This window comes from Osmia lignaria, chromosome 14 (genome assembly GCF_051020975.1).
Source record: "Osmia lignaria lignaria isolate PbOS001 chromosome 14, iyOsmLign1, whole genome shotgun sequence".
In the NCBI taxonomy this organism is placed as follows: Eukaryota; Metazoa; Arthropoda; class Insecta; order Hymenoptera; family Megachilidae; genus Osmia; species Osmia lignaria.
The window spans coordinates 8,102,519-8,130,198 of NC_135045.1; the positions used below are offsets into that span (position 1 = coordinate 8,102,519).

The 27,680-nt window shown below is 45.4% G+C and overlaps 1 protein-coding gene across 7 annotated transcripts in view; it reads right to left on the reverse strand.

The window, feature by feature from the left end:
• Window positions 1–27,680, reverse strand: part of Ubx (ultrabithorax) — a 150,910-nt gene that overhangs the window by 21,711 nt on the left and 101,519 nt on the right. For 3 of the 7 annotated variants that reach the window (XM_034326971.2, XM_034326967.2, XM_034326968.2), the window contains 2 exons: window positions 22,534–22,942; window positions 8,879–9,226 (listed from right to left, as the gene is read on the reverse strand). In XM_034326971.2, the coding sequence (XP_034182862.1) occupies window positions 22,626–22,942 (317 nt within the window). In that variant the 3' untranslated portion in view covers window positions 8,879–9,226; window positions 22,534–22,625. Of the gene's footprint in view, window positions 1–8,878; window positions 9,227–12,221; window positions 22,382–22,533; window positions 22,943–27,680 lie in introns of those variants that run through there. The other 4 variants (XM_034326970.2, XM_076692226.1, XM_034326969.2 and 1 more) reach the window with 4 other exon arrangements.

The window sequence follows — 27,680 nt, forward strand, 5'->3', positions numbered from 1 at the left end:
AACCGACTAGACCGAACGGCCGAACTTTTGCGACTACCAAGCGATTTTAATATTCCTTTTTGTTCCCAACCACGATCCACCCTCCGAACTATTCCACAAGACCTAAAATTGCCGGCTCTGGGATATCGTAACAGACTTAAAAAGGTCAAAGTCTTTTGTCCTTCGTGCTACCTCTCGGAGATTAAAGAAGCTTCCGTCGGCTAGGTGTACATCCTATATTCAGAGACCGACGTCCTCCGGATCAGAGAAGTCAACATAAAGAATCCGAAGCGCGATACGTCGTATAAGGTACGTTTAAATCATTTTCTATGACACCGAAAGAGGGTTCTACGAAGAGGGCCTAAAGGTCGGTTCGCGCTTAACCGCGTCGGCGACGGGCGTCGCTGGTCCCTCGTATCTTTGGTCAGCCATCAGCATTTTCCAACTTGTCTCACGAATTCCCTACCGCGTGCTCCCTGACGTAAGTAACAACATATATAAAAGTAAGTGACTGGGCTCTCTCGCGAGGCGGTGATGCAGGGTTCTCCTATCTGCGGAGTCTATCGGGCAGTAAACAGCGAGCGGCAGATAAGGCAGGAGATATATTATAGACTCGGTGGTCTTTCGTAGCGGCGTACACGAGACGAGGACCGGCTGGCAGCTTCGCCAAGCTAGCTAGAACAGCCAGATCTAGCTGGCTCTAGAAAACGCAGCTCTAGCACCCGGGCCAGTCAGCCTCTAGCTAGAGTTCTACGCTCTATATATCTCTTCTTCTCTTGCTTTCCACCTACTACCCCGTTTCATTCTCTTTCTTCCCTTTTTCCTCCAGTTTCTTTTTTTCCTGTCGGACTTCGCTTCGGTAAAAACGCCAACGGCGTCTGAATAGTCGCGCGGAGGACGGAAGTCAGTTTGCAAGCCAAGCATGGGGCGGCGGCGCCGAGTTACCCCTTATTTTCCTCCTTCCACGACGACCAGCACGAGTGTAGCTGCTACCCCATCCTCTGCCACGCTCTTCTTCTTCGTTCTACCATCCATGGTAGAACCTTCTTCTTCTCTGTCTCTTCCCTCTGGCTCTCTAGCGACGGCTGTTCTTTTGCTCCTCCGTCGTTTCCTTCTTTTCCTCCGCTGAAGTCGCCTTCTCTCGATGCTCGAATGCTCGATGCTACAATACATCACGTACACGTTGTTGCCGGCTTCACCTTTTTCCTTCTTTTTCCACTCCGCCATTCTATCGGTCGAACGATAGCGCTTCCTCCTCGTCTCGTCCCCCTCCTACAAGCTTCCTTTCGCGGGGACGCGTTGTATTCGCGGCGCGTTTCATCCCTTCACCGTTAACGGACACGGAAACGCGGCCTCCCGTCGCCGACGGAAAATTTCTTCTGCTCCCGATGTTTGGCAAGCTGCCGTCTCGATTCCTTGCCTCGCCAATGGCCTCGAACCGATCGCGAGGTCGGCTCGCGAACAAAAATTGACACGCATGGAGTTTAGTTTAGGTTAGGTGGAATGAACTATAGGGCTGCTTTCGTTAAGGGTAGCAATAGAGAGGCGTGCAAAAGTCGCAGCGTGACGAAATGCACGCGTTCCAGTCGCGGAATCGAATTTCGTTACGGTCCGCGCGGCCAGGCCGTGGAAATTATTTAACGCAACCCCGCCAAAAGGGTTGGTCTTTATTTCAACGTTAGCCGTGAACGGGTCGAGTTATATTATACTGTTGTCAGATACCATAGCACCCCTACGTCGATCTGCATAACCATCACGGTTTTACCCTAGCAGGACCGACTGCGGTGACTCGCAGCCCTTTTCCACACTTGGAAACCACCACTCAATAGAGGCGCGACCGCATCAGCCAACCACAAAAGCGATTACAAATTAACGTGCCGCTTCTTCGTGTTTATTACGAACGACCGCCATATAACGCCTCCATCCCCCTTTTCCTGCCGTCTCTTTCTCTGTCTCTACTACTGTCTCCCTCGGGGCCTACTACAATTATCGTGCCTTTTGTTTCGCAATCGCCGCAGCTTCTCTTCTCTTCGCTATTTTCTTCATCCCCGGGGCGAATGAAATTCCGCTTATTTTTCAACCTGCTCCCCTGTGTCAAGTTTGCCCGGATTGGCTACGTGTTAGGCGCCGGCTCATCTGCCATTCTCGACCCCGTGAATCATTTCCTTGTGAAATGTCGCTTGAATGTGAACGAGCTCTTTTCATCTGCTAGCATAAACCACGATCGTTCTTAAAACTCTTTACAGCGAATCGAGTCAATCTATGTCGATTGCGTGTCAAACGAAGCAAGTCACTTCGTTGTTCCGAGAAGAACTTGGAAATAACGAACGAAAACGAAGAAACCAGCCGGCAAAAAGGTACCACCCGTGTTGCTGTAAATTTACGATGTCCTTCATTGGTTCTACGCAACGCTGCAAATAGAGTATGGGCTTCGGTGCCGACCTCTGTTTCGCCTTTATTCCTCAGGGACAATAGAATACCGTTTTTTCTACTACTATGACCAGCAAGATAAAAGAGCTAACGCGTGACAAGGCCGATCGGCGACGTTTCCGCAAACATCTTCGATCGACGTGTCCCGTTAGGTCACGAATTGTTACAATTTCGGGAACATCGTCTACCTTCGAGACGGTGCGTGTCCCGTTTCCAGATTCACGGTTTTCAAATAGTCCCTCGAAGAGCCCAAACGAGGTTTTGCACTGACGCTTAGCGAAAAGGACGAGGATCAGGCTAATTTAACGGTAATGGCCAAGGTCGACGCGCACGCTCAGGTAGGATGCACTTCGTGGTGCTTTAGTTGCGTAACAGGTAAGATCTGGAAAATACCTTGTCGTTAGTGTATTATCTGTAGAATATCTTTCTCATGGTTTCAGTAAAACATAATTAATATATATTTACAAAAAAAAAAATACATACACATCGAATTGAGTATTTTCCTCCTTTCCGAAGTCGGATAAAAATGGTAAATATCAAGAGGAAAAGGAGAATAGTAAATTTAACAATTTCGTTGTTCGACTTTCCTCTTTGTTGAAAACACAGCAACCAATAAAAAATTTAAGGTTTCCTGACATCCCGCGCCCAATGAATCTATACAAGATATAAAAACACTACCACGGCTTTATAAAATATAAGACGGCTCGAGGTCAACTTTTATTGTCAGGTAAATGTCGGAGGTACTCTATTTTCTCTTTCTCACAATCCTTGATGTACAAGAAACTAAATTCACCAATACGCCTCATAAATTTCCTAGTATCTCTTGGCAATAGCACAGAGCATCGTAATCAATCGTCTACGAGTGTCATCTGTGATCAGCATTTTCCTTAAAACTGTTGGACGAGCAAGAAGGATCCCGAGTAACCGGAAGTGGTTGTAATACATCTCATGACGGCATAGCTCCGATAACTTAATTCATAATTGAGTTCTGGCAGTGTAACGGACACTCTGCGGCCAATATAACGTCTCTAATAATTCTAATAATTCGCCGGCTTGGTTGCGAAGCCAGAGTCTCGTGGATGAGTGAGACAGAAAGGTGAAGGGTGGAGGGTATACCCCTCAATTCGTAGGGTGAGAACGTTTCCTGGAGCCGTGCCCAGCCTGGAAAGTGGGAAGCAGGAACCAAGATGAGACGGGAGGCCACGAGGAGGTAGACAGAAGGGAGAGGAAGAGCGAACGAAAGGGATGAGAAAGGGAGGAGGTGGAGAAGAGAAGAAGGAATAGGTAGAGCAAGGGTATGGGGACGAGGAAATGGAGGGAAGGCCAATTAGAGGGCGGGAAGATTTATCTGCGGACGACGGGTGTGCGGATAGTAAGGGGTAGGTTGGTCTCCTCTGCCTAGCACGCTTGTATTATTCCTTAGTTGGACAACCCCGTCCAAGACAACGACGTGGTCCAGCTGCTATCGACTACATCGATTTCTATCTGTATTAATAGTCGCTAATCTTTCAAGCCCGACTAACAAAACCTGAAACCGGAAAATATTGGTCAATTCAATAAAGAACGATCGCCGATAATCACTGATGTATTGAAGTACTTCGAGCTAGCATGTTTTGCAACAGTAGTTTAGTTAAATTGGCACGCATAACATTCGTCCATCGAGACGGTTGACTTCGTTTGCGGGCGTGAAAGTAAAGCGCGCCAATTAATTTGCTGGAAATTGAAGGGTGACACTCACAAAAATAACGACTTATCGAAGCGGACAAGAACGAGGGTTATTTAGCTGTGCTTTAACTAACTAAGCGAGACCAACGACGTTCATTCCTCATCGTCGATTCCGTAACGTGAACCGCGATGAAGCATACAGAGCGGGGATAGTAACACTTCGTGGAAGGAGGAATGGTCGCTTAAATTATTTTAATAAGAAGCCCTGACATCTTAATTGCCTGGACAGGCAGATCAAAGCGTCTGCCAGGTGATGTCAGTTTCTTTCAGTATTTACACGGAAAACATCGGCTGGCCTATCGTGGACGTGCGAGAAATCGCGGTATCTTGGTAGACGTTACTCGGAAATCGAGTTCGTGCGTCAGCCTCGACATTTTTATAGGTGTTGGCACGAAATTAGAAAGTCGCCTGGTAAAAATACATCGTACAGGGAATCCGGTTCTTCAGAAACGCGGAAAACTACCGTCCCTATCTCCGCGTGGATCCATGAAATCGATGACGCGTTTCCACTCGGAGAAACGATGAAGAAAGATAAGCAAAAATTTCTCCAACAATATCTTCGGACGAATGGTCCGTAAATTGGCGATGATCAGGAAGAAAAATGACACTTTTCATGCGAGAATTATGAGCTGTGAACGCTTACTTCGAACGTGGCCGCGTTGTTAGCGCCTCGTGTAATATCAGCCAAGGGGCAACAGGGAGGAGGAGTAGGAGGGCAAAACAACGGAGAGGCAAACAACACACAACGATGCTTCCCAACGCGTCTCGACCGACCGGCTGGGCTGCAGTTCGTTTCCGTGTTGTTACATAATACACGCTGCGGTGTGGTTACGCGGATGAGGGATGAGGTACTGCGTTGCCTAATAACCCCTCTCTTTCCGCAAGCATCCCCTGGTCCAGGGCCCCTCCGTATCCCTTCCGCCTGCGGCTACTGAGCAAGATACGCGCTCGCAACACGAAGGATCCTACCACCCTGCGAGAACACACCGGAAGAGTACACGGTCGGAATACGCTTATGCTTGAACACAAGCAAGCACGTGAGCTTCAGACAGCGGTGAGCTGCGAACAGAAGAGCATCAAGTAATTACATGAGCTTGAAGCACGCTAGCGTACGTCTCTACCTAGCTGAGCTAAGATGCCTGCTCAAAAGGTGAATGTTGTGTGTCAGGATTTTGAAGACAACCTTTTTTTACTATGTAGTAGTTGTTAATTGGGGTACTTGAAGACACCAAGCGACCATTTATTAACTTGGTCCATGCAGCAGCAATTAACACTTTGTCTGTCATGTTTAAGGTGTTATTTAGGTAAATCTCAAATACCTACCATAAACTTCTACCATGATATGGAAAATGTCCAACAACCAAGAATAGTGTTCCGTTCAACTACGAAAAGCAGAATGATTTAGTGTTCGTAACGTAACGAAGAAGAAACGATGGAAGAGAACAGCAGAGAAAGATCGACAAAGGGGAGAAGTTATACGTTTAAGCAAGTGCACCTATATAACGGTACGGGGGGTGGTCTTAGTGGGATTCAATTACCGCAACGTTTGCGAGGCACGCTATTCCTATACCCCTGAAAGGCTACCCCTCTGGTTTCGCGCAGCCTAGCCACCTTTCCATTTCTTCAAGAACGAACAGGTGCTCTCCCGTCTGCTGTAAATTGCACCCCTGTAATCCGAAGTAAAGCGGTCGTTTTATCCGCGCCAAGCTGTGATGGATGCTCGCTACGTCTTTCGGTAATGGGTCGCGCTTACGCAGACGGAGCTATCCGTCTTTGATGGAAATCTCGAAGGTCTTACAAGTCTGTAAATTACAGTGCCCGTTATGATTTTAGATACTCGAAATGTGGAAATATAATCGGTGCGAAACTTGCATTGACAATCTTAATTTAACCGATTACTAGGAACGTGAATTTCACAAAGCGATTAAAAAGTGAATCCTCGTCAAAGAGGGCGTGCGAGGTCACCGGCAAAATAGAAGCAAGCAGATCGGCGGTGGGCAGCGTTTCGTTCGGCTTCGAACATAGGTACATAATTCATCGAGCGTGCACCATTGTCGGGCGGTTCATTAATACAAATGGTGTCTGCTGAATTCTACCCCGACCACACCCCGGGCCCTGCACGGCGGTAACAAGGACGTGTGGGTGTATAAGAGACCAGCAGTAGTCGGTTTGCCTAGCATCGTTCCCTAGTATAGGGTGAGATGCCGTGGACCACCCCTTCCTCCTCCGAACTACGACGACGACGTCGAGACGCGCGAGACATATTTTTCCAGTCCTTGTCGACTTTCATGAGGGCGTCTTTCCGCAATAACATATTAATATCTCGGAGCATCGCGAGACTTATGGGCTGCCGTAGAAAGCTCGACCCTGGATCAACGCAACGCCCGTTAAGGCGGATCCACATCGAGTCGGGGGCACCAGGAGGACGCCTTACTCGTAACTTAAGCGTCGTAAAGCAACCGTTGCACGTTCAGCCACAGCGTGGACACTAGCGAGGTTATCGGCCAAGGGAATTGACAACGAATCCACCGCGAAATATCTTGCTCGTTTTACCAACTACCCTAAAGTCAACCTGCTTCTGGGATTTATCGCGACCATCCTCTATCGTCGTTACGTAACCGCGAAACATTGTTATGTAACCGCGACTCGATGTAACGAAACGCGTGGAGAAAATCTTAGAATCTTGAAGAATCTAAAGTGACACTTTTGTAGATTCCTTGGTTCAAAGACTAAGAAGGTAAGAACAAATTAAGTAAATTCAAAATTTTTACCATTAATGCGCGTGTCTCTACTCAGTCCATAGTGCAAGAAAAAGCCACGTATGAAAATGCAATTTTTCGATGAATAATAACCACAACAAGAGGGATATTACGAGGAAACATGGATTACAGGAATATAATCGGTACGCGGCCAGGGCCGCAGGCAAAAAAGCGAAAAACGCATCAAGTTTATATCGCATTTATTTTTTTCTTTTTTTTTTTAACTTTTTTCTTTTTTACCTTAGCAATTGTATAATCAAGGTAATGTTACAATAGCGTTCAGAACAGCAACCGCCCCTAAAAAATCTGCGTACAAGCGTTGTGCGTTCCTTACGTACAAGGCTTGTGAAATAGGCAGCAGGCACGGCCCTGGTCGCTCTCGCGGATTACATAAAATCAGGATCCAGATTGGTAAACAATCGATACCCTAATATGTTACAACAGAGGATGCTGTTCCTATTTCCCTTTCTACTCCTTTTGCCATCTTGCAAACGTTCACACAAAATGTCCGCCACGCACGGGGTTCACACGTACGGCTACTGCCCCTCTTAAACACAGGCCTACACACATGCGCCTGTGTGTAACAGCATAAACAAGAGGCGACAAAATATTTCCTTTTTTCTTTTTAATTTTGTTCCTTTCTTTTTTTCCTTCCCACATCTCCGAGATCCACGAAATAAATAATTAATAACATTACATTCCTCTTAAAAATACTGCGTTTACCTATTACTTCCTGCGTGTCTCTTAGCGACTATTCGTATACATTCATTTACTAGAATAGTTGTTACTGCCTTAGGATAGCGCCACACGTACACTTCGTGTCTGGGTAGGCGACTATAGGTACTAGGTAGGTACGTACAATGTAATATTCTTGCTCGTAGAATCTATCGTTTTGTTTTTTTCTCCTGCTTCACGAATCGAAGTGAGAGAGAAAGAACGAGGGGGAGAGAGAGAAAGAGAATGCGTGTGTGTGTCTGTAAAACAGATAAATAGAGCGAAGGGAGAAAATTAAAACGAACTGCAAAAGAAACTAGAACACGAAAGGAAACGAATAGCGGAAGAAACTGAAGAGTACGAAACGAACAGTGGAAATAACTGAATAGTACGAGAAGAAACACACAGCAGAAGAAACTGAAGAGCACGAAAGAAAACGAATCTCAAATGGAAAATATAAGCTACAATTCGACTCGTGAGGACTGTATCAGCTCCGCACTCTATTTCAGAGCGTGCAGAGAGCTCAACGCGTCGCATAAACGTTTCTATATAATATTTAACAAAATTATCGAACATCAACATATATACTTTGTACCGATCGAAAGTAACACGTTCCTATCGTGTACCGTATCCACTGTATCAATGCACCACCTTTTCTTTATTTTCAATACTGAAGTAAGGCTGTGCTCGAAACACGGCCACGACAGAGGCGTGTTATGATGTCGTTCTGCAGACAATAATAATAATAATTAAAAAAAATTTAACAAAAACATAACATCAACAGCAGTCATAGCATGATACGCTTCGAAAGGGTTGTATCGCCGAGCGAGAAAACAACAGAAGGACTCGAAGAAAACGAACCAAACAGAGAAGGGGGAAATATTCTTTTTTCATCATTTTGTACATAACTTTTGCGTGAAGAAATTGTCACCGGGAAACACGTGGCTATGATCATTCAAAATCCCCATCTCCTAATGATGACGATGATCATCTTTAATAACCTCTCCTTCGTCGTTGACACTCAAGGATACTTCCTTATTTCCCAAGCGTTAACTTACTAGTTATCTCTTAGCCTTTTCATTACGTATTTAGGTTTCAGAGTTTGCGCGCACCCTTATCGCATCGCACCACACAAACAACGAACCAACAAGGAACCGGAACAATCCCCGGTTCTTGGTCGTCCTCGATTTCTTCTTCGTTTCTTTCCACGTTTGTCTCCCGTCCGTTCCGTGGACGCGACAGAAAGTCCGTAAGAATGTAGCTTACTCCTGTAACTCACCCCCCTCTATCTACACACTACTGCACGCTAAGCAGAAACTATAAGATAGAGAGAGCAGAAGGGGGTTGGGATGGGGCACAACTACGACAATACCAGGCTTGTACGAACGTCTCTCTGTGCACTTGGATACTGATTGGTCTGCGGGAATATTGGTCAAAGTGAGCTACAGGAGTTTCCATGGGGGTGGTGGTGGTGCTGGCGCAGGGGAGCGAGAGGCGGGTTCGTCACTCACCGGGTGCAGCATCCGATTCGCCGCAACCGATAAATTGACGATCGACAGATACGCACATCGGCCATCTATTTGGCATTACAGAGACAGTGGATGCAACCTGCCACTCACCTGAAACAGAAATCAGAATGTACGGGTTAGGTGACACGCGCTTATGCTTTGCAAACGTTTTCTTTCCCTAATCTCGTTTTCATTCATTGGAAAAATAATGCAGAATTGTGAAAACACACAGATTTACGAAATATGTTACTATGTGTAAGTGGCGGTCTTTGAGGAAATGATAGGCAACATGATAATACTGTAACATATAATACATTTACCAAGCCCTAAGTACCGGAAATTAAAGAAATAAATCAAAATACCGACCAGACTCATTCGTTCTCGAAGATGGTGGTGAATTGACGAAGATGTCATTTCAAGGTTCCACTCTCGGGGGCTACGTAGGTTCATATGTCGAACGTGTCCAGGACACGACAGGGTCGGGTCACCGGAGCTGGTTCAGCTCCTTTTGTAATGGGATGAATGCACGTGGTGCCTTGTCCGGACACACGCACGTTGAGCCCGGTGCTTGGTGGTGTCTGTATCTCGGGATATCGATAGGACGCGTTAAGAACGAAAGGGGTTGAATCGGGAAGGTCTCAGGGAGGAATAGCAGGACACCCGAGCCAGCGCATTGCCAACCCGCTGCCAGCCAACCACTTTCTTGCCCACACCACCTTTTAATCTTCCCTTTTAAAGGTGTCTTCGACAGCCTGTGCATTCTTGGTGTCCTCTAGTACTCATGATTCGCCAAAGTACGATATTGACCTTTTAGGTGACAAGATTTCTACCTGTCCAAGTGGCAACCATTCCCACGTCTTTGCTTCTGACTACTTCATTTACAAAACAAGTTCAGAATATTTAGTTTAACAATCTCATATTTGAGGTTGGCCCAATCTTCGATAAGTGATGATATGTTACTTGTTTTTGCAAAGTTTTCGACCAAGTTGTATACCTTGGACTGCGCTGGCCGAGTCGTCGCAAAAGCGGTTAAAGAAACGGAAAAGCAAAGGAGAGGATGTTCCAAGCACTTGGCAAGGTCGGCACATTTTACAGCCCCAAACTCGCGCCAACTGTTCAATCCAAATGCTTATACAACTCGCTTTTTTTTTGCTCGCCTCGAATATTCGACAGTGACTTAAAGTTGCTCCTTTTGATCCTATTGATCGATTCTTTTCACGCTACGTTTGCAATATCTTTTTACTTCTTGTGAAAAAAAAATATTATTCGAACATCGAATTATTAAGAACAGGAACTAGTTTTTCATTTATTCTTATAGAATGTTTTTCAAACTTTTCTCCAGCAACTGTAACAAGGTACCGATCAAGATGTTACAGAAAACGAATCGAGGAAGAAATCCAGGAAATTTATTCAAAGAGACTCGAGTGGAACCGCCCTACTGGAGACGTTTGTTTGTCCGTGGCTGTATTTCATTTTTGCCGTAGTTTGCTTTTCGGCCTAGAGTCACTTCGCCTTCGTCCCAGCTATGCGAGCAACCGGCTTGCCAGGGCCGAGTTTAACGTACATACATACGTACGTGAGCGTTGCTCCTTCGCGCGCATTTATCAGGATTTCCGAAGGAAGCTGAAGTTTTTAAGCCGCAATAAATTTCCGTTCCGTGTGCCTTTACCGTCGCGAGTCTAACGTTACTTAAAGCTCACAAAAACCAAAAGCACGAATCTCGATGCGTCCACGGCCGAAACAACTACCAACCCTTGTCAAGAGTAATGCTTTAGGATGAATAAATATATTTTTTTAATCTTACCATTAAAATTGGAACTAAAACTGTAACTATCATTCAAAATCGATTAAAAAATCCAGGCGCCAATCGCCGCAAAAATAAGCGAAGGTAATATTCACGTGAGAGGTTTTCCAAGAGACGAAGAAGGATGGAAAGAGAAAAGGGTAGCGAGAATGGAAGTGGAAGAGGAAAGGGATGGGGTTGAGCACGGAGCGGTTATTATCTATCGCTCTCGTTACCACAGGTTGCTCGTAAACCGGCCGCATCAAGAGGGTGGGGGTTTGGGTTGGAGAGCAGAAGCATAGGTAGATAGATACCGGTACTCATATCGTTGTCGTCGTTCCCGTACCCTTGGTACCACCCGAGAAAAGTCCCACTCTCGCTATTTTCATCAGATAGCCCTGCAGGATATCGCGCGAATGGACGGCTGCGTCGAGGGGGCACTTGAAAAATCTCGACTTACGAGTAGTCTTTCCCTTCCTTTTCTTCCATCGATTCATATCGATGCCGATTGCTTAGTTCCTTTTTCATCCTCTTTTACTGCAAGGGATCTTTGTTTGAACGAGATGCTATCTTGCCCGCTTTCTTTTCGTTTGAGAAACGAAGTCAAATCACTCTATCGCTCAATAACTTTAGCATTTTAACACTGTACTTAAACACTGTTGCTTTATATGTTTAAATCTAGAACATGATTAAGTCAATTTTGCCTTATCCCTACAAAACGTACATAGCAGTTCTTTGACGCATTATACGAACACTGTCACAATTTTTATACTGTGTTAATTGAATCCGTGTTATGTGGAGGGTTCGCTGTAATCGATCAAATAAAAATCGAAGCATGCAAACAGGATTAAAGATTCCAGTCCAGCCACGAGCGCAAACAAGTCGACCTATAATTTCAATCCTTTCACAGTCTATAAACGTAAAAGAAACACAATGATGATCGATATTTCAGGTCCAAACTGCATGACCAAGTAGACAAAAGAGAGAAAGAGAGAAATAAAGTCGGTCGCGATGTGAAGAAAGCAAGAAAAAGAGGTGCGAGACAGAGGGGTACACGGGGGAAATTCGCAGAAGCATTGGATTGAGATCGAGCCGCAAGTTTTTTATCGGGTCGACGTTGCACGAGCGCGAATTGCGCGTAACCCCCGCGGGGCAACAGCACGCCCGTCGCGACAGGGGGCAGCACCGACACCATACCGGACCGATACTGCGTGGTGTGTAGTTACTGCGAGCAGCCGCTGCACCAGGAACTCATAAATCTCCCGGGATATAGATGGCTCTAGTGTCGCGTGAGGTTGCAAGCTACCCCATGCAGGGTGCCGTGGAACGCCCTCCCGCCCCTACTCTATCCCTCGTACCCAACCCACTTCTCTTTACCCCTCCTCCCTTTCACGCCATCTCTGTCCATCGCTCGGTCATTCTCACTTCAACTTTGTATCCCAATGTCTCTCGCTCTTGAGTAACTTCCTCGGTCTTTCTTCGTTCTTCAGTGCGTCGAATTACCGGAATCCCATCTTCAAAACCAACGGAGGTCTCTTCTAAACGAGCCTGGCTATTCCTCGACGTCGTTCTTGAAAAGCCTCACGATATTTCACGCTGGACCGACTAGTTTAAAACACGCAACGAATTGCTTATCTAACCATCGAGTTCAATGGCGAATCGTGCTAAAAACATTGCTGGGAACGATGAACGCTGATCCGTGACATGGGAGACTTCCAACAATGGAGGCAACGTCTGCGATACTATCAATAATCATAGTAGTCGAGAGAGTTTGAACACAGCTCCATGTATCCTATAATTGAATCATCCATTGAAGAACGAGGAAAAGCATCGCATTTGATCATGGACACAATTGACGACGAGAGAGAATATCAGAAACAGAGACGAGGAAATAAGAAGGATCCGTAGCCAACGATTTCTGCCGTGCCCCCGCAGTGCTTACACCGCTGACACGGGGCAACATTTCCAAGCGTTCCTGGGCGAAATATTACCGTATCGCCTCGTGCTGCAGAGTGATATCGCTGGGTAATATATCGTTTCATATGTTTTATAGCGACGCGTATTCGCCCTTATAGTGGGTGTACCTGTCTGTGCAGATATCTTAGCCGGGTGCACACAAAATAAGGGGAGACTATAGGAGAAGTAAAGACAGCGTTGGTAGCTGTCCTAACTTCTGGAACCGTCGAGACAAGAGTCAAAATATTAATGTTCTTATCTCCACTCGATGTTATAATTTAAAAAAGTGATTGGGCCGTTACTGTATCAAGTGAAACTCAAATTTAGGTGTGAATTGTTCAACGATCCAGTAGAGCCACCTCTGCGGCCGGCGACTTCAGGATGCGCCCGGAGTGCGGGAATACCTATAAGCCAACAGCGCGAAAGAGCGCCCTACCGAGCCAGAACTGCATGTTGGTACGGCTCCAGTGTAGGAGTAAAACGAGTATATAGGTCTGAGGGGGAGGTAGAAAAGGAAGACAAACGAATGATAGAGAAAAGAGAGAAAGAGACAAGGGGTCCAGGGGCCAGAAAGCCAGAAACCAAGTGAGCCAGCGAACCAGCCAGTCAGACCAGCCAGCCAGCCGAGCCAGAGAAACGAGAGAGGACGACGCCGATGATGAATCACCCACCAGGAGTGAGAGCAAGAGTAAAGAAGAGAGGAAAGCAATAAGAGGGCGCGCTACGCAAAAAAGGTTCCATGGTGGAACGCGCTAGACCGAGTCAGTAACTGACTTATCTACACATCAGGGTATCAAGATCCGGTGTCTCGACGCCTCGGTGTAATGAGCCATTGCGGTGTATTTCAGTTGTACAAAAGTATAATAAGCTAACCTAGAGATTAGAAATGATTGCACGAACACTGGGATTGTACCTGACTATTGATTTACTTAAACAATCTTCGAGAAAAAGCGAAGGACCTTCTGATAGCCGGGCAAGTATAGAAACTCCGAGGGTGGTATCCGTCGCCGAGGAAATTGGGTTCGTCTCGCGAAAGCAGAGCCGGGGGAGAACGAAGAAGCGAAAGAAAGGAACGAGTTTCAGTATCATCAAAGACCACGTGGATCGTGTGATTGTAGACGGGTGCACACCGATACGATTTTATATAGAAGTTGCGTTCGCTTGGTCACGGGTAATGGTTTTACGAGCGTCAAGGGTGATATAAAGAAAATGAAAAACACACTGGCGTTGCTGCCAACATGCGCGGGATATAACTACGTTGCCTACCGGTCCCTTGCTTTCTGTCTCCGCGTCTTCTTCTTCTTAAGTTTATATACACGAGGGGGCAAAGGAGAAAAGGACAGCCTAATACCGGCCACCTCAAAATTCTAACCCCTCAAGGCAGCGTGCGATTTAACTCTCCGCGGAGTGCGTCACAATTAGTTCTCATATTTTGCCGCCACCCTCTCGTACACACCGGCGACCAAACTTTTTTTGTGCTACTTCGCGCCGAGATGATTTACGTGGCCAAGAAGCGTAAACTTTTGGCCCGAAACTTTTATTTCATTGTCCGTTTTTAGTTGAAAACGAATAATTTACCGCGAGAACGGCAGGCTGATGCGAGAATAATCTCTCACAGGATCGAGGGAGACCCACCACCAGTGGTCGTAACCAACCCCCGGCCTAACCCTCGGATTATGTGAAAGATGTGCAACTTTCTGACACATTACAGTAACGAAGATTATAGTGGCGTAAAAATGTAAAAAACAGGTAAAACCAAGTGCATCTTGATGACAAGCTAAAGCATCCCGTCCACTGTATCGCAATTAGACAGTATTTTCAACCCTTCAATTTCCCTAAAGTTCCTTAGCTTTTTATGTGATTCATGGGTGTAAGAAAATTTACAAGAACTTTAGGAACATTTCAAAAAGATTATTTTGGTATTACTATCTGTGTAAGCGGATTGACGACGAAACTGTAGATTCAACCTGGGGAGATTGATGCACAGAAGTGCTCCCTTCGTACAATTAACACATTACACGAGGAATCTTTGTAAACTGAAGACATTCGCTAGAGTTATAAAATGCTTTGAACTGACTCGTCGATTACCTTGATGCGAGAAGACCACTGGTAGCAAAATAACCGAACAATTGTGAAGGTGTGAACTACAAAAATGACGAAAGTTCCTCACGACTCGTATAAAGACATTAATCTCGTCGGGCGATAAAGCAAAGCGAACAATGATAAATTCCGCACAGGATATTTATTACGCATGTGTATGGGAACGAGCTCACGCGCGCCAGAAAGAAAGACAGCACGAGCACGATCGCGCGTGGTCAAGGAACATTTAGCTCGTACCACTTTATTTCAACGCGATCTCGCTCCCGGGTGGTCTGTATAAATAAGCAGCCGTCCGAAACTGGAAACAAGCGACGCCAAGCGAATCGACCGAGCTATTCGACTGATTTGATGCGTTTCTTTTAATTGAGTCTCCCCTGATATTTGCCCCCGGAACAGGATATGAAACGAACCTAGCCGCTGGAATTGATAGACAACGTGTACACGGTCATTCTTTCCGCGTTAAACGAACCATGTAATCGCGCACACGAGACACGAAACAGAAATCCAACGCGGCACACCATGGTCGGTGCTTTTTCAGCCGTAACGAAGAAGGCGTAAAACTGCTCCTGAAACGTTTGTCGTGGCTCTTTTACCACGCGACAAGTCGTGAAATGTCGGAAAACATTGATCTGAGTGTGTTAATTTCTCTACGGGCAATACGAACGCGTCACTTCGAAAGTGTCATCGTATCGGCTCAGCAGCCATAGCTGACAATGAACTCATACTATATGGCCATACTATAACGCAATTAGACAAAAAATTTTTGTATACTTCACTCTCTACTTCGAAACACATGTTTGTAAGGGGGGAAAAATCGTTGGAAATCGCCTGTACAGTGTCGACCATAGCTAGAAAAATTACATGGTTACGTAAGATAATTTGGCAACGTCGCAGGTACAGCCATCACGTTGTAGCTCAGACAACAGGATGGTGTAGTGTGTATCGTGTGTAGAAATATCCAGCCAGACGGAGCGAAGAATATATCGTCTTCTCTTTCTCCCTTTCAATCTGTGGCTAGCCAAGATCCGAAAAGAAACGAAAGAAAGAAAAAAAGGCCATGGAAGCCTTTTGGTTTTGTGTTGCCAGAGATTCTCTAGTCAGGCCTGTGTCGTTGCCTCTTGTGCCTTTCTGCGGCCCATACCACCCTAACCTCAAATCTGAAGTGGTAGGGGCCCAGAGAGACAGGGTGAAGCACGCGGGATTTGAGGAGGAAAGGAGAAAGTAAAGAGAAGATCGAGATGGCGTTACGATTCTCCGTTCTCCTTCTATTTCATCCGCCGTCTCTGCTGCTCTTTCTCCGTTGACTTCGTAGCCAAGGGGATTCTGGGAGTTTTTAGAGCGCGGCCCTTCATTGTTGTGTAAATGTGGTCCAATGGCGCCAGCAGACGGGGCGCTGTTCATTTTTAAATGCTAATACCGCTTGTACAAAACCGGGTTTTGCTAAATTCGCGGCTTCCTTCGTCCTCCGGATCAACGGTCGCGGTTATTAAGCTATCACAACGCTCAAAAAAGCTTTTGTTTATGCTTGTTCATGCGCCGCGCTAGTTCTCGAAATGCATTACCGGACTTTGCAATAATATAAATTCAAATGCAATCCCTTACATCCCTTTCGTATTTAAATCTCGATCTTATACGCACAGAAATATTTTTCCATTGTACAAAGAAATGAACAAACAGTTTTGAACTGCCGTACATTATTGCACCGATCAATGTAGGACAGGAAGATGAATTTTCCCGAGCCTGGAGTAAACAAACCGTTGGTCGCATTCGAATATTCGTCACGAGGATCTATGGCGGGAATGAAAATGCAATCTACAAAATCACCGAGTCGCGAGTTCAAAAACATGATGAAACGAAGAGGAAAGAATAGTTTGAAACATGCACTACCACTTCGATTGGACGTGTCCGTCAAAATCCAATTACTCCCCCGAACGGCAACAGATAAATCTACTTGACGCCTTGAATTTACACAGAAATCATCAAGATGCAGCGATACTACGCTGCCGGTCGTTCGTGCGAGGATTTACGACAGAAAGTAGGCGCGTGTGTAACGAAAGCGAAGATAATAAGCAGAGAACAAGCCAAGAGAGAGAGAGAGAGAGAGAGAAAAAGAGAGCAAGATCGAGTCGAAAGCAATCGGTTCCGAGCCCAAGGCTATGATGATTCGCTGTGGTGAGATAAGAGAGTAAAGTAGAGAGAAAGCCCCGATAAATGAAGTATAGCATTAAGACGTAACAAACTACTGGGGCGCGATCTGCCGGACGATCCGGCAACTAGTAAGTCTCCCCACTCTGAGCAACCACCCTCTGGGCTGGGAATCCCCCTACTCATACTACGGGCCAGCGTGCAAGCGGATGTCCCGGACGAGTCGGATCGCACGGGCGTAGACTTTACGAGAGTTCAAGTGGTATCAGCTAATAATGACGGTCGTAAACGTCGCGATAGAATCAACAACGAAGAGTTATTGCCAGGCAGTTACGTGGCAACGAAAGGCGTAAAATGGTAATGAAGTGTAATCAAAACAAATCATAAAACAGCGGACAGCAGCCCGCGTGTCTCTGCTCTCGTAAGACACGGCAAAACACGTTCCACTTCAGAAGTCGTACGCACCTGCTGCATGCACACTCGGGTGCAATGTGGGCTTCTCTTAGTTAAGAGTAAAAGTAGGGGGAGGAACCACCCATTATTTGCCCTTAGTCTTGGAGAACTCAAAAAAAGTACACAATTAAGGATGCTAACCTTCCTGAGGGGAAAACTAGTTCCCTACGCGATGATAAATATCCCCAGAGCATCCGAAAAAAGTTGAACTTTTCTTATAGAGTAGCCGTATAAGATCTGGAGAGTATAGGTATGTTTAAGATAATGACACCGGGGTACGTAAAAGAATACTAGATTAAATCGCGAAGTTGGAGAAAACTGAAGGGTCTGTGATGTCATGAATTACGGTACCGTTGAAATTTTTCTAGGACGTTTACGTGAGAGGTAGGTCAGGGTCTGATTGCAGGAAGGAAGCAGTTAGGCCCGGTTAAAGTCGTTAAGCCAAGTTTACGAGGTGTTACCGGGAGCGTAACCTGTAAATCTCAAAGGCGGTGGAGAGAGCGAGCGCGTGCCAGTGGCCGCCCTTGGAAAGGCCGCGGAAGGGGTAATGGATATAACTGGGGTGTAAGAACCGAGGTAAGACTGCTGGAGCGCTATAAACGCTTTTATGGATCGTAAAATGTCTTCCTCTACAGCCAATAAAGATCCCCGACCTACCGTTTGACGAGCAAGCGGTTGGAAAATATATGAGCGGGAAAGAACAAGAGAGCGAAGGGGAGGGAGCGACGATGAAACAAAGAGAAAAGATCATGTATCAATCTGTCGAAATCACACTTTACTGCCCAATAAAATCAAACAGTGTCCTTTACTTTGTTTTGTCTTCATGAGGTAGCGCTAGTCGCGGCGACTTTATTGGTTTATTGACGAATAGCCAAGAGAAAATGCGAGAGCCCGACTATCGGATGCAGAAGAGAAACACGGATACACATGAATTGGTGTTCGTACGGGCGACGAAGCCCCACGATGAGAACCAGAAACACCACTGTAAGTTACTGTACGACCATGTCGATAAAAACAAACCATAAAACGCATTACCGGCAATCATTGGACTACCGTAGAATAGGCGGTAAGTAGGAGCGAGTTCTCTAAATTAAACGCCGTACCGAGTGAGGCGTCGATAAGGCAGAACAGCTGCTATAACGTTCAAGAACGGCTCATTACGTGCTGCCCTCTACGACAGAAACGACCAATTAACGAAAAAATAGCGCCACGCAGAGTACTACAATTCTCCGCTTCGGAGGTCATCGTTGCGTCGCTTTATTGTGAAAAATTTTCATTTCCGCGAATCTATCGAAAAATGCGATAGAAAAGCTTTATTTTTCCCGAAAAAATTATTTATGCCAATGAAAGACGATAAACTGTGACGAACCAATACGATGGAATAGTCGGCGCTGATTGTCTCCGCCTTAACCACGCCCTCGAAAGCCGGGGGTGAGGCGGCCATAATTAAGCTCGATGTCGTTAAAGCCACTAGATGGCATCGCAATACTGTGAACCAAATATCAACTCCCATAAAGTCACTCGCATTCCTTTCTAACCCACGTTTACTATAACTCTGGCTGGTAACTTCCTTATAGCATGACTACATGCAAACAGAAAATAACTAAGTTTTGAGCATAAATTAACAAAAGCTTAACGATCTTTGTATTACCCGTCCAGGTTAGAAAGGGCAATAAAGAACTCGCAAATCGATACGAAATCTCTGGATCAGAAATACCCCTTTAAATATTTCTAGCTTTTAGACTCGTACCAGGACGCAGGATTTATCGTCTATACGGGCGAACTCTTTCCTATAAAAGTAGATCGCCAGAATACTTCTAAATTGCTTTTTCTTGTTCACTGTCAAAATTTATCTGCGCGTATATCTGCGTCACGGCATCGGGAGACGGTTCGCGAGAGGAGCTCTTTCGGTGTGTCCCGTTCTTTATTTAGGTGACAAAAAAAAGAAAAGGTGACGTATGGAAGCACGCTGCTAGAGGTCCGTCAAATTCTTAGGTTGTGACTACCCACAATAGCGGGTTGGTCCTTTCTTAATTGGATCTTAACTGGCTTTGTCTGTAGCAACAAAAACCGTCGATCAAGAATGATGAAATGTAAATCTCGTCGACGACAAAAGAAAGATTTAAAAAAACACCTCTAAAATATGTATATCTCATTATATTATCAAAGCGTGGCACGGTCGCGAATTTAATGCGGTTCCGCTATCAATGCACGATTTAATGAGTGGCCGAAACAATGCAACAGAAACCCGCGGGTATGCGCGTGTGTGTAGAAGTGGGGAAATAAATAACGTCGTAAATATGTAATTAATACGGTAATATAACTCAAATCGCAATTTATTATTGCACTAATCGATTTCGCGTATCGATACAACAACGTTGCTACCACCGGGCACCACAATTCGAGCGTAACGCGATTATAGTTCCTGGCAGTGTTCCATCCAACGACTAACGATCTACTTTGCGTCATAAAAACGTGCTCGGCCACAGTCGCGACCGATAAAGAACGCGAACGATAAAGGAAGACGCGAGATTATCGTTGCTACGGAAGAAAAACAACAGAAAAAAGGCTGATTATTTCCGGTTCGGTTTGAACGAGGAACTACCGCGTGACATTTCTTAAGATAACGTCAGACCGTCTCAATGAAAGCTCTGGGTAATATGATGTATTTTTTAAATTTTTATAAGAAATATCGAAATTATAACGATTAAAACAAATCATTTTCAACCTCGTTACATCCTCCAATCTTTATTCCCCTGGAGACTTTGATGCGGGTCACAACTCATAATGCATTCATGATGCATGTCACTACGCCATTTGCAAGTCTAAAATCCTAACCTATTTCGAGGCCACCTAACTGACATCGTTGAAAACCGAATTTCGTATAGATCGGTGAAAACGCGAATGTTTGATGCAACGACAACCACCGAAATGGTGTTTCGTCGCGCTTCAACACGTGGAGGAACGAGAAACCCGGAGTCCATCGATTAAACATCTCACACTGGGAATCAGGGATAGTGCTCGTTTGGAATCGGTTCTCGGCAGGGCACACAGCCTACAATTACGATGCAGTTCGTGGAGTTAATTGGCGAATTCCTTCGCTTGGTGAGATACTGCTTGCGTACGAACAAAAGGAACTTTATAAACTTTTCCGTTTATCTGGCAGAGATATGATTAGGAACGACTGCGAATTATCGCGCCAATTCTTCTTCCCTGCGGCTGGTGCAATCGCGCGCGACTGATAATGAGATTTCGAGATGAAGCCGGTGGAAAACTGCTTTATAAATTATCTAATTAAACTGTCCAACAATAATAAACTAAACTGTTGTAATTAATTAGTTACTATGTTTAGAAAAAATATAGCCGGGATTAAAAGCAATGATAGAAAAAAAATTCAGTAGAGAAAAGCAAAATTAAAAAGTGCTAAAAGAGATAGGATACCGAGTCGAAATGAAAGCGGCACGTTAGCTGACTGTCGCCCTGATCGGCACAAAGCGTCCGCGGACGACATTTCCCGGGAATCGTTTTTTCCACCCAAACATGGAAAGAGTCATAAAAGCCTGAACCGGCAACAGAGACTTTCGTGAAAGCGCAGAAAAAGCGAGGACCTTTTTTTACAGCCGATATTGCCTCGACCGAGAAGCAATTCGAAGGGTCGTTCGTTTTCTGGGAACGAATGGTCGTTCCCTGGACTAAAATACAAATTATACCGAAGGATCTTCGAGGCAGATAGCGTACTGAAATTGGCACCGTTTTTGGTTGTATCTGCCTTTTTCTTTCCTTTTTTCTTTTACCTGACTCGAAACTTTCTACTTTCTTTTTCACCCTCGCACCCCCTTTTAGGAGAAACGATAGGCACGGAGCAGTTTTCACTTCTCCCTTTTCACAAGAATAGTGAAAAAAAATAGAAGAACACCAGAAAAGTTGTAAATATTGTGACTATTTGAAGCTTGCGTCTTTCAACCATGCTTCTATCAAGCATGGACTATAATCTAACGGACGTGAGCGGAATAAACAGGGCGAATCGAGAAAATTGCAGACGCTTCATTAACGTTCACGGATATCCTAGAATGTAGAAAAATACGAAAATCACGACGGGGCAACATTTCAACGGGGCTCGTTGCCGCGGCAACCCCTTGAGATGCAGCTTGAACACGAGTTAAATGCACGCAAACAGAATAACTTAGGAAATTATGGAGGTACACGCTCGCAGGTGGTTTATCCTCATTAAGTGTACCGGCTAAACTTAATTTTAAAGGCCGCCACAGCTAAAAGCCAGCAATACTCTTTAGCCGAGCATTTTCTTCAGGACACGGTAACTTTCGCCGATGATATATCAAGCTTAATGCGCGCTCAAGACCTTGCGGAGCCCGTTATTCAACGTCGACGAAATCCATTAACTTCGAGCCCCTTCAACCCCCTTTCTAAACTTTGGTTACAAAGGATTAAACCTCGACCAATTTTATTCAATTGCAAGCAGCCAATTTACAAATTTTTTAAATTTAACGCCATTGAAATTAATAATTTCTACATACCGCTCTGCTTTAATTACGAAGTTGATGAAAGGAAACGTTAAAATATTTGTAAAAAGAGTTAGATGCGTATTGCTAACAACCATCTCATTACACTTAACCTTCAATATACTGTTCCGGATGCAGCTAGCTCTTACATTAACAACGATTAAATCTGAACTGTATCCTTTACCAAAGCTTCGATATTAAATCGTTTATCTTCGATCACACAACTACCTCTTTAGTCAAGTACGGCTCATCGGTCTGAGTTCTTCATTCCTCCATACAGGAGGGGTTTTCGATCAAACTGGAAATTGTCTGCTTAACAGGTTAAACGACCCAAAGGGAAGCCGTCGAAGAAGATGAAAGAACAAAGACAAATAAAAAGGAAAGAAAGGTAACAAAGAGGGTAGAAGGGTGTAGCGCCGAACAAGAGGGAGAAAAGGAACATCAGTACCAAAGTCACTCACCTTTAATATAGCTGTGTACATTGTGGTGCTAGCAGAGGGTGGTGTGGATTGGTGGTGGGGTGGTCAGGGGGGCTCCGGTGCAGGGCGTACCCCTAGTTGGCCCCATCCGGTCCCCCACCGGCCGCTTGCTGCTGGTGCGCAGCCGCGGCCGCTGCTGCCGCTGCCTTCTGCGCCTGCGCCTGCTTCTCCTGTTCGTTCAGCTCCTTGATCGCCTGTAACTCCTTCTTCAGCTTCATCCGCCGATTCTGGAACCAGATCTTGATCTGCCGTTCCGTCAGGCAGAGAGAGTGTGCCATCTCGATCCGCCTCCGCCTGGTGAGGTAGTGGCTCGTGTGGAATTCTTTTTCGAGTTCGAGCGTCTGGTAGCGCGTGTAAGTCTGTCGGCCGCGCCTGCGCATTCCGTTCGCTCCTGTAACCAACAAAACCAAACAACGTTCATAAACGAGCTCTCATTTTATTTCTTTTAATCACAAGTTGTCTTTCGGGATTGTGTCTCCGCGAATAATACTTTTTCATAGTGATCAGTAACGTTCGCGCGCACTAGGTCTCCTTTGAGTCTCTCTTAGATGGCTACCAAAGAGATCGAGAGAGTAGCTGATACCTCTGCGCGCGAACGATGCGCAGTAGTTTATTGGATCCTAAGTGGATCGCTAGAAACGAACGTTGACGCTGGCATAAATTTGAGACGAGAATTAACGTTGTTAACCTTTTTGTGACTATGTAGCAGCATAATGGCTTCTTGCCAAATAAGTTATTAGAACGGAACAACTCTATGGTGTTGTCTTTTAATAGCGATACCACCACATGTGCTGTTTAGCTATAACTAAAGCTTCAACTTTCGCTGACACAAACAGATTCGAAGTAGTCAATCAGGAAATGTAAACGATATTTATAAACTAATAGTTACTCGAAAGTTCTTACTGTCGATAGTTCTTACCAAACAGCTGGTCACGTGTATCCATGGAAACATCTCTTTAACCACTTGAAACGAATTTACAATCCCCACGCTTTGCTTCCTAAACAGCTACCTTATCATCGAACACAATCTAGCAGATTCGCGAAGTCTTTGTCCTATTAGAATTTCAAATAAACCACGATCTTTTAATCCAACCTACGCTTAAAAAACCAAACCACCATTCTCTTTACAAGTAGTAGCATACACTACGTATAAGATATTGGTGGCTTCGAAGAATAACGCTCGAAAATCCCCGCAACCCTCTCGATAACACCACAAGAAACAGGATAGCTCTTATGGTAAGAGTTTGGAAGAAAAGAAAAGAAAAGACTGCGTAAACGATTACAGATAGAGCGTGGGGAAGTTGCAAGCGAGTCCAACAGCAGAAAGTAAGAGAGTGTAGGACAGGAGGATAGGTAGTGTCGAACAGCCACTTGGGTACAGTACCGGTATAAAGCCGTCTGTGGGGGGCGCAAGCTCACCTTATCGGCCGTTACTGCCTCGTAAAAACCCCTTCTGATTCACCTCAGCCGGCGGCACGGTGCGCACAGACCAAAAGCAACCCCTTGTGCTCGACGGCCGTAAGCAATCTGCCTCGTGCCTTTTGCTCGCATACGGTTTATATATCGAACTACATAAATGGCCATAATACGATTTCTACTGCTCGACGACCCTTCCGCTTTTTCCGTTGGTGGAGTGGTTCGTTTGGAACAATTAATTTCAGTTAAACGCCATCCGGACCACCCCGTGTGCCGCCGCTTATTACGCGATAAACCGAGAAATTAATTTCGCTCGAAGGGTTTAATTGTTATGAATAATTATTCCGTATGCCTGACTACGATATCTGGAAGGTAAGTGACGTGCCGATATCGAACCAACTGGTGAAATTAATAATGTTAATAAGAGTTGCACCTGGCGTCCTATCAAAGAAATGAATCAAAAAAGTGGAAGATTTTTTTATCTATACATAGAACACCATTGATGGTTTCCGACGGAACTAAGTTCGATATTTTTGTTTCGACGTGAAATCAAAAATAGCCATTTTTTAACATCCCTTTTTCTCCAATGGTTCCTCTATGATAGCACTCAACAATGGTGTCCTGTAGGCACTTTCACGGCCGGGCAGGAATCGAAACGGAAAGCAATAAACGCGTCATATTTACAATCGTATCCGCACCGATCTATTATCAAGGCAACAAAGTCACAGAGTCGTATGGGCCACACTGTATCCCACTCACTGGACCATTTCCAGTTGGCCATTACACAATATCGCGTCGGTAGACGAACGACACCGTGGCTAGGCAGAGTTCATATCGGCATCATGTATATTATCGCAACGTAATCAAGTACCCCGGCATTCGAGCATCCACCACCACCACCACCACTCTCCAACCCTTAACCATCCTCTCCTCGTTCGGGTTTTCCTCCCTCCGCTCATGACATCCCTTCTCTCGTTGCTGCACACAACATCCCCATGATTTTCATTTCAGTTTGTCAAGCAGGACGAAGAGAAGAGGGCAGGAGCTCAGAGTTATGGTGTACCGTTTATAAGGGTTATTTGTCGTGCAGACCCCGTCGCCCGGTGTCTTCCTTTTCCAGCCTGAAGCGTCCCTGCTATATCAGCAGCATCCCCTTGGTCTGCTACGGCTTCTCAGGCGCGATAGACTCGCTCGAACTTATAAATAAAACCGGGACTTCAGCCAATTAAGCCGACCTCGTATGTCTCCGCCAAGTAGAAAATGCGACAAGCCAGCCCCTTACCCTCTGATACAATTCTGCGTGCATTATTTTCTTCCGTTTCATCACTATTTCTTTAATACGTTGACGATCGATATATTTAATATCTTCTGGTGCTGTGCATCACGAAATCACCACTTTGGAATATATAAATAATTCGTACATTGTACACTAAGTATGTTAAAGTGTTAATTTCAATTTTTATAGAATATTACTAGAAAATCATATTACTTTGTAGTCTGTATGATAGAATTCGTCCAGTCCGTCGCTTTTTCGGAATTTGCTCAACCACTATAGTCTTCTCGCCCCCGTTTGGGTGGGTCTCGTGGGATATCGTGGTGGAACGAAGTTAGAGGGGAAAACTCCGAGGCCGCCACGTTCTCGGAAAAGTAAGAAGAGGCGGGTGGTAGCTGTTTAACCAAGGGGGTGGATCAATTTTATGCTGAGACCGTGAAACGTGTTTCATCCGGGAAACAAGAAAGAAGATCTCGATGGATGTCCGGGGACAAAGGGGGATGATATAAAACGGAGATGGGCTCTTCTAACCTACATAAAAATATTTCGATCTTAACTTATATGTTTCTTAAAAGAAGAAGAAAAAGATACGTTTTTTTATTTCATCTTCATTCTAATGATTTTTACATAGTTCATCCGCGTATACTCGTAACCGATTGAAGGCGAACTAGCGTGGAACATTGGCGAGATAATCCTAATATTTGGTCGGCTCATTGGGAAGGTTAGAGATCAAAAGGGGCTCCCACGAATAGAAGGAACTGCTTGTAGATGTAGTCAACCATAAACAGAGAGGGAGGGGTATAGAAACTTTAGCTGTTGCCAACTCTAATAAGAACAACCAATACGTTGATTGCTGCTGGGGATTTGCCGATATAATTCTGCGTTGCGGCTTCACAAAACACGATGCCAAAGGCCCTCCTTCTACGGTCACCTTCTCTCCCTCTCTTCCGGCCTCGTTTCTTCCCTCCCGCGGAGATCGCGCACGCCAAAACCGGATCATACCGCAGAGCCAATCAAATCAAAGTAAGTGAATTGGTTGGTAGCATGAAGGACCTTCGCAGAAATCCCCAACTCAAAATACTTCCTACCCGTAGGCTCGCAACCCCCTGTTGGGTTTCGAGGCTTTTACTTTGGAAGACGGTTACTGATGGCCGCATCAATCGAAAAGGAACCTCTCCCCAACATTTCTTGTTACGTTGATTCAACTACCCCCTCAGTAAAGGGTCAATTTAAACGCGGCCAATTTAGCTTGCCGTCTTGGAGAATTCATCTCCCTTCCCAGACGAATGGTAATGCAATACCAATTACCGTGTTTGCTTCGGTCGAGTATCGGTATCCAACGGAGAGACGTACGTCTTAGGGAATATTTCGAATACGATGATTAGGCTTATGGGAGAGAAACACCCTTTATAGACCTATACCTCTAACTCTAACCCCTTTTGATACAAGGGGTGTACGTGCAGGATGATTTAGAAATGTATGGCGATTGTTCTGCGGAGTGAGCCTACACGTCAGAGTATTGTACAAACTTAGCAGATATGTTAAAGTACCACCTAACCCGGTAGTTCTACCCAAGTTAACCGTATATATCATGAACATAATTAAAAAAGACTTTGTCGTTCAGTCCCAAGTTGAAACCCGAGCCCGACAGAAGGTCAGAAATCCATTCGGTTGGTCAAGTGTACATGTGTCGCGCTTATAAGTCGAATATTTTGGGTTTCCGGTTGTATGCGCCTATTCGAAACATTCACGGCCACGAGGAACTCTGTTTGCGAGGCACGAGAGTCCCGGAGACACTCGGTATGAGAAACGCGTAGCTACGCAGCAAGATCGTAGCTCAACGTGGGGTACACCCTCCTCCAGCCTTGCCAAGGTAGGTAATCCTCTCGGGGGCGTGAGTTACTGCCTGGCGTCCCTCGCGCTGTACTCTCTTCTGTCCCACCTTCTTCTTCGTCCCATCGTCCTCTGCCTGGTGGTGTTCTCTCCCCTCGTCGCCTTTCTTTTCTTCTCTGGCCGGGTCTCGCTCGTCACCCCGACCTTCGTCTTTTTTCCACCACCCTCTTCCTATTCTTGCCACTCTCTTTTCCTCCATTAAGGGCTGTTGCCGTCGAGAAAACTCTGGGAGAAAGTTCGAGGAATGAGCTACGACCAAAATGGAAGGAGAGGGTAAAAGCGTATGCTGTGCCACAGCTGGAGAGCATTAGTCAACTGTAATTAATAAGTTATGTACACCAAAGCAGCTTAACGAACAGCGTCGCGACCTGCCGTCGTTGTTGTCTCTTTATTGGAGACGCCGGTTTAGAAAGAGCGTCGAGAATCGGTGGCACCAGGGTGCGACGACAGAAGCCTCCAGGATCGTAAATACGCACGCGGCAAACCCTTGTAACGCGAACTGGGGCTGCTTAGCTAGGGAAATACGAAACAGCCGGAACGCGTAAAC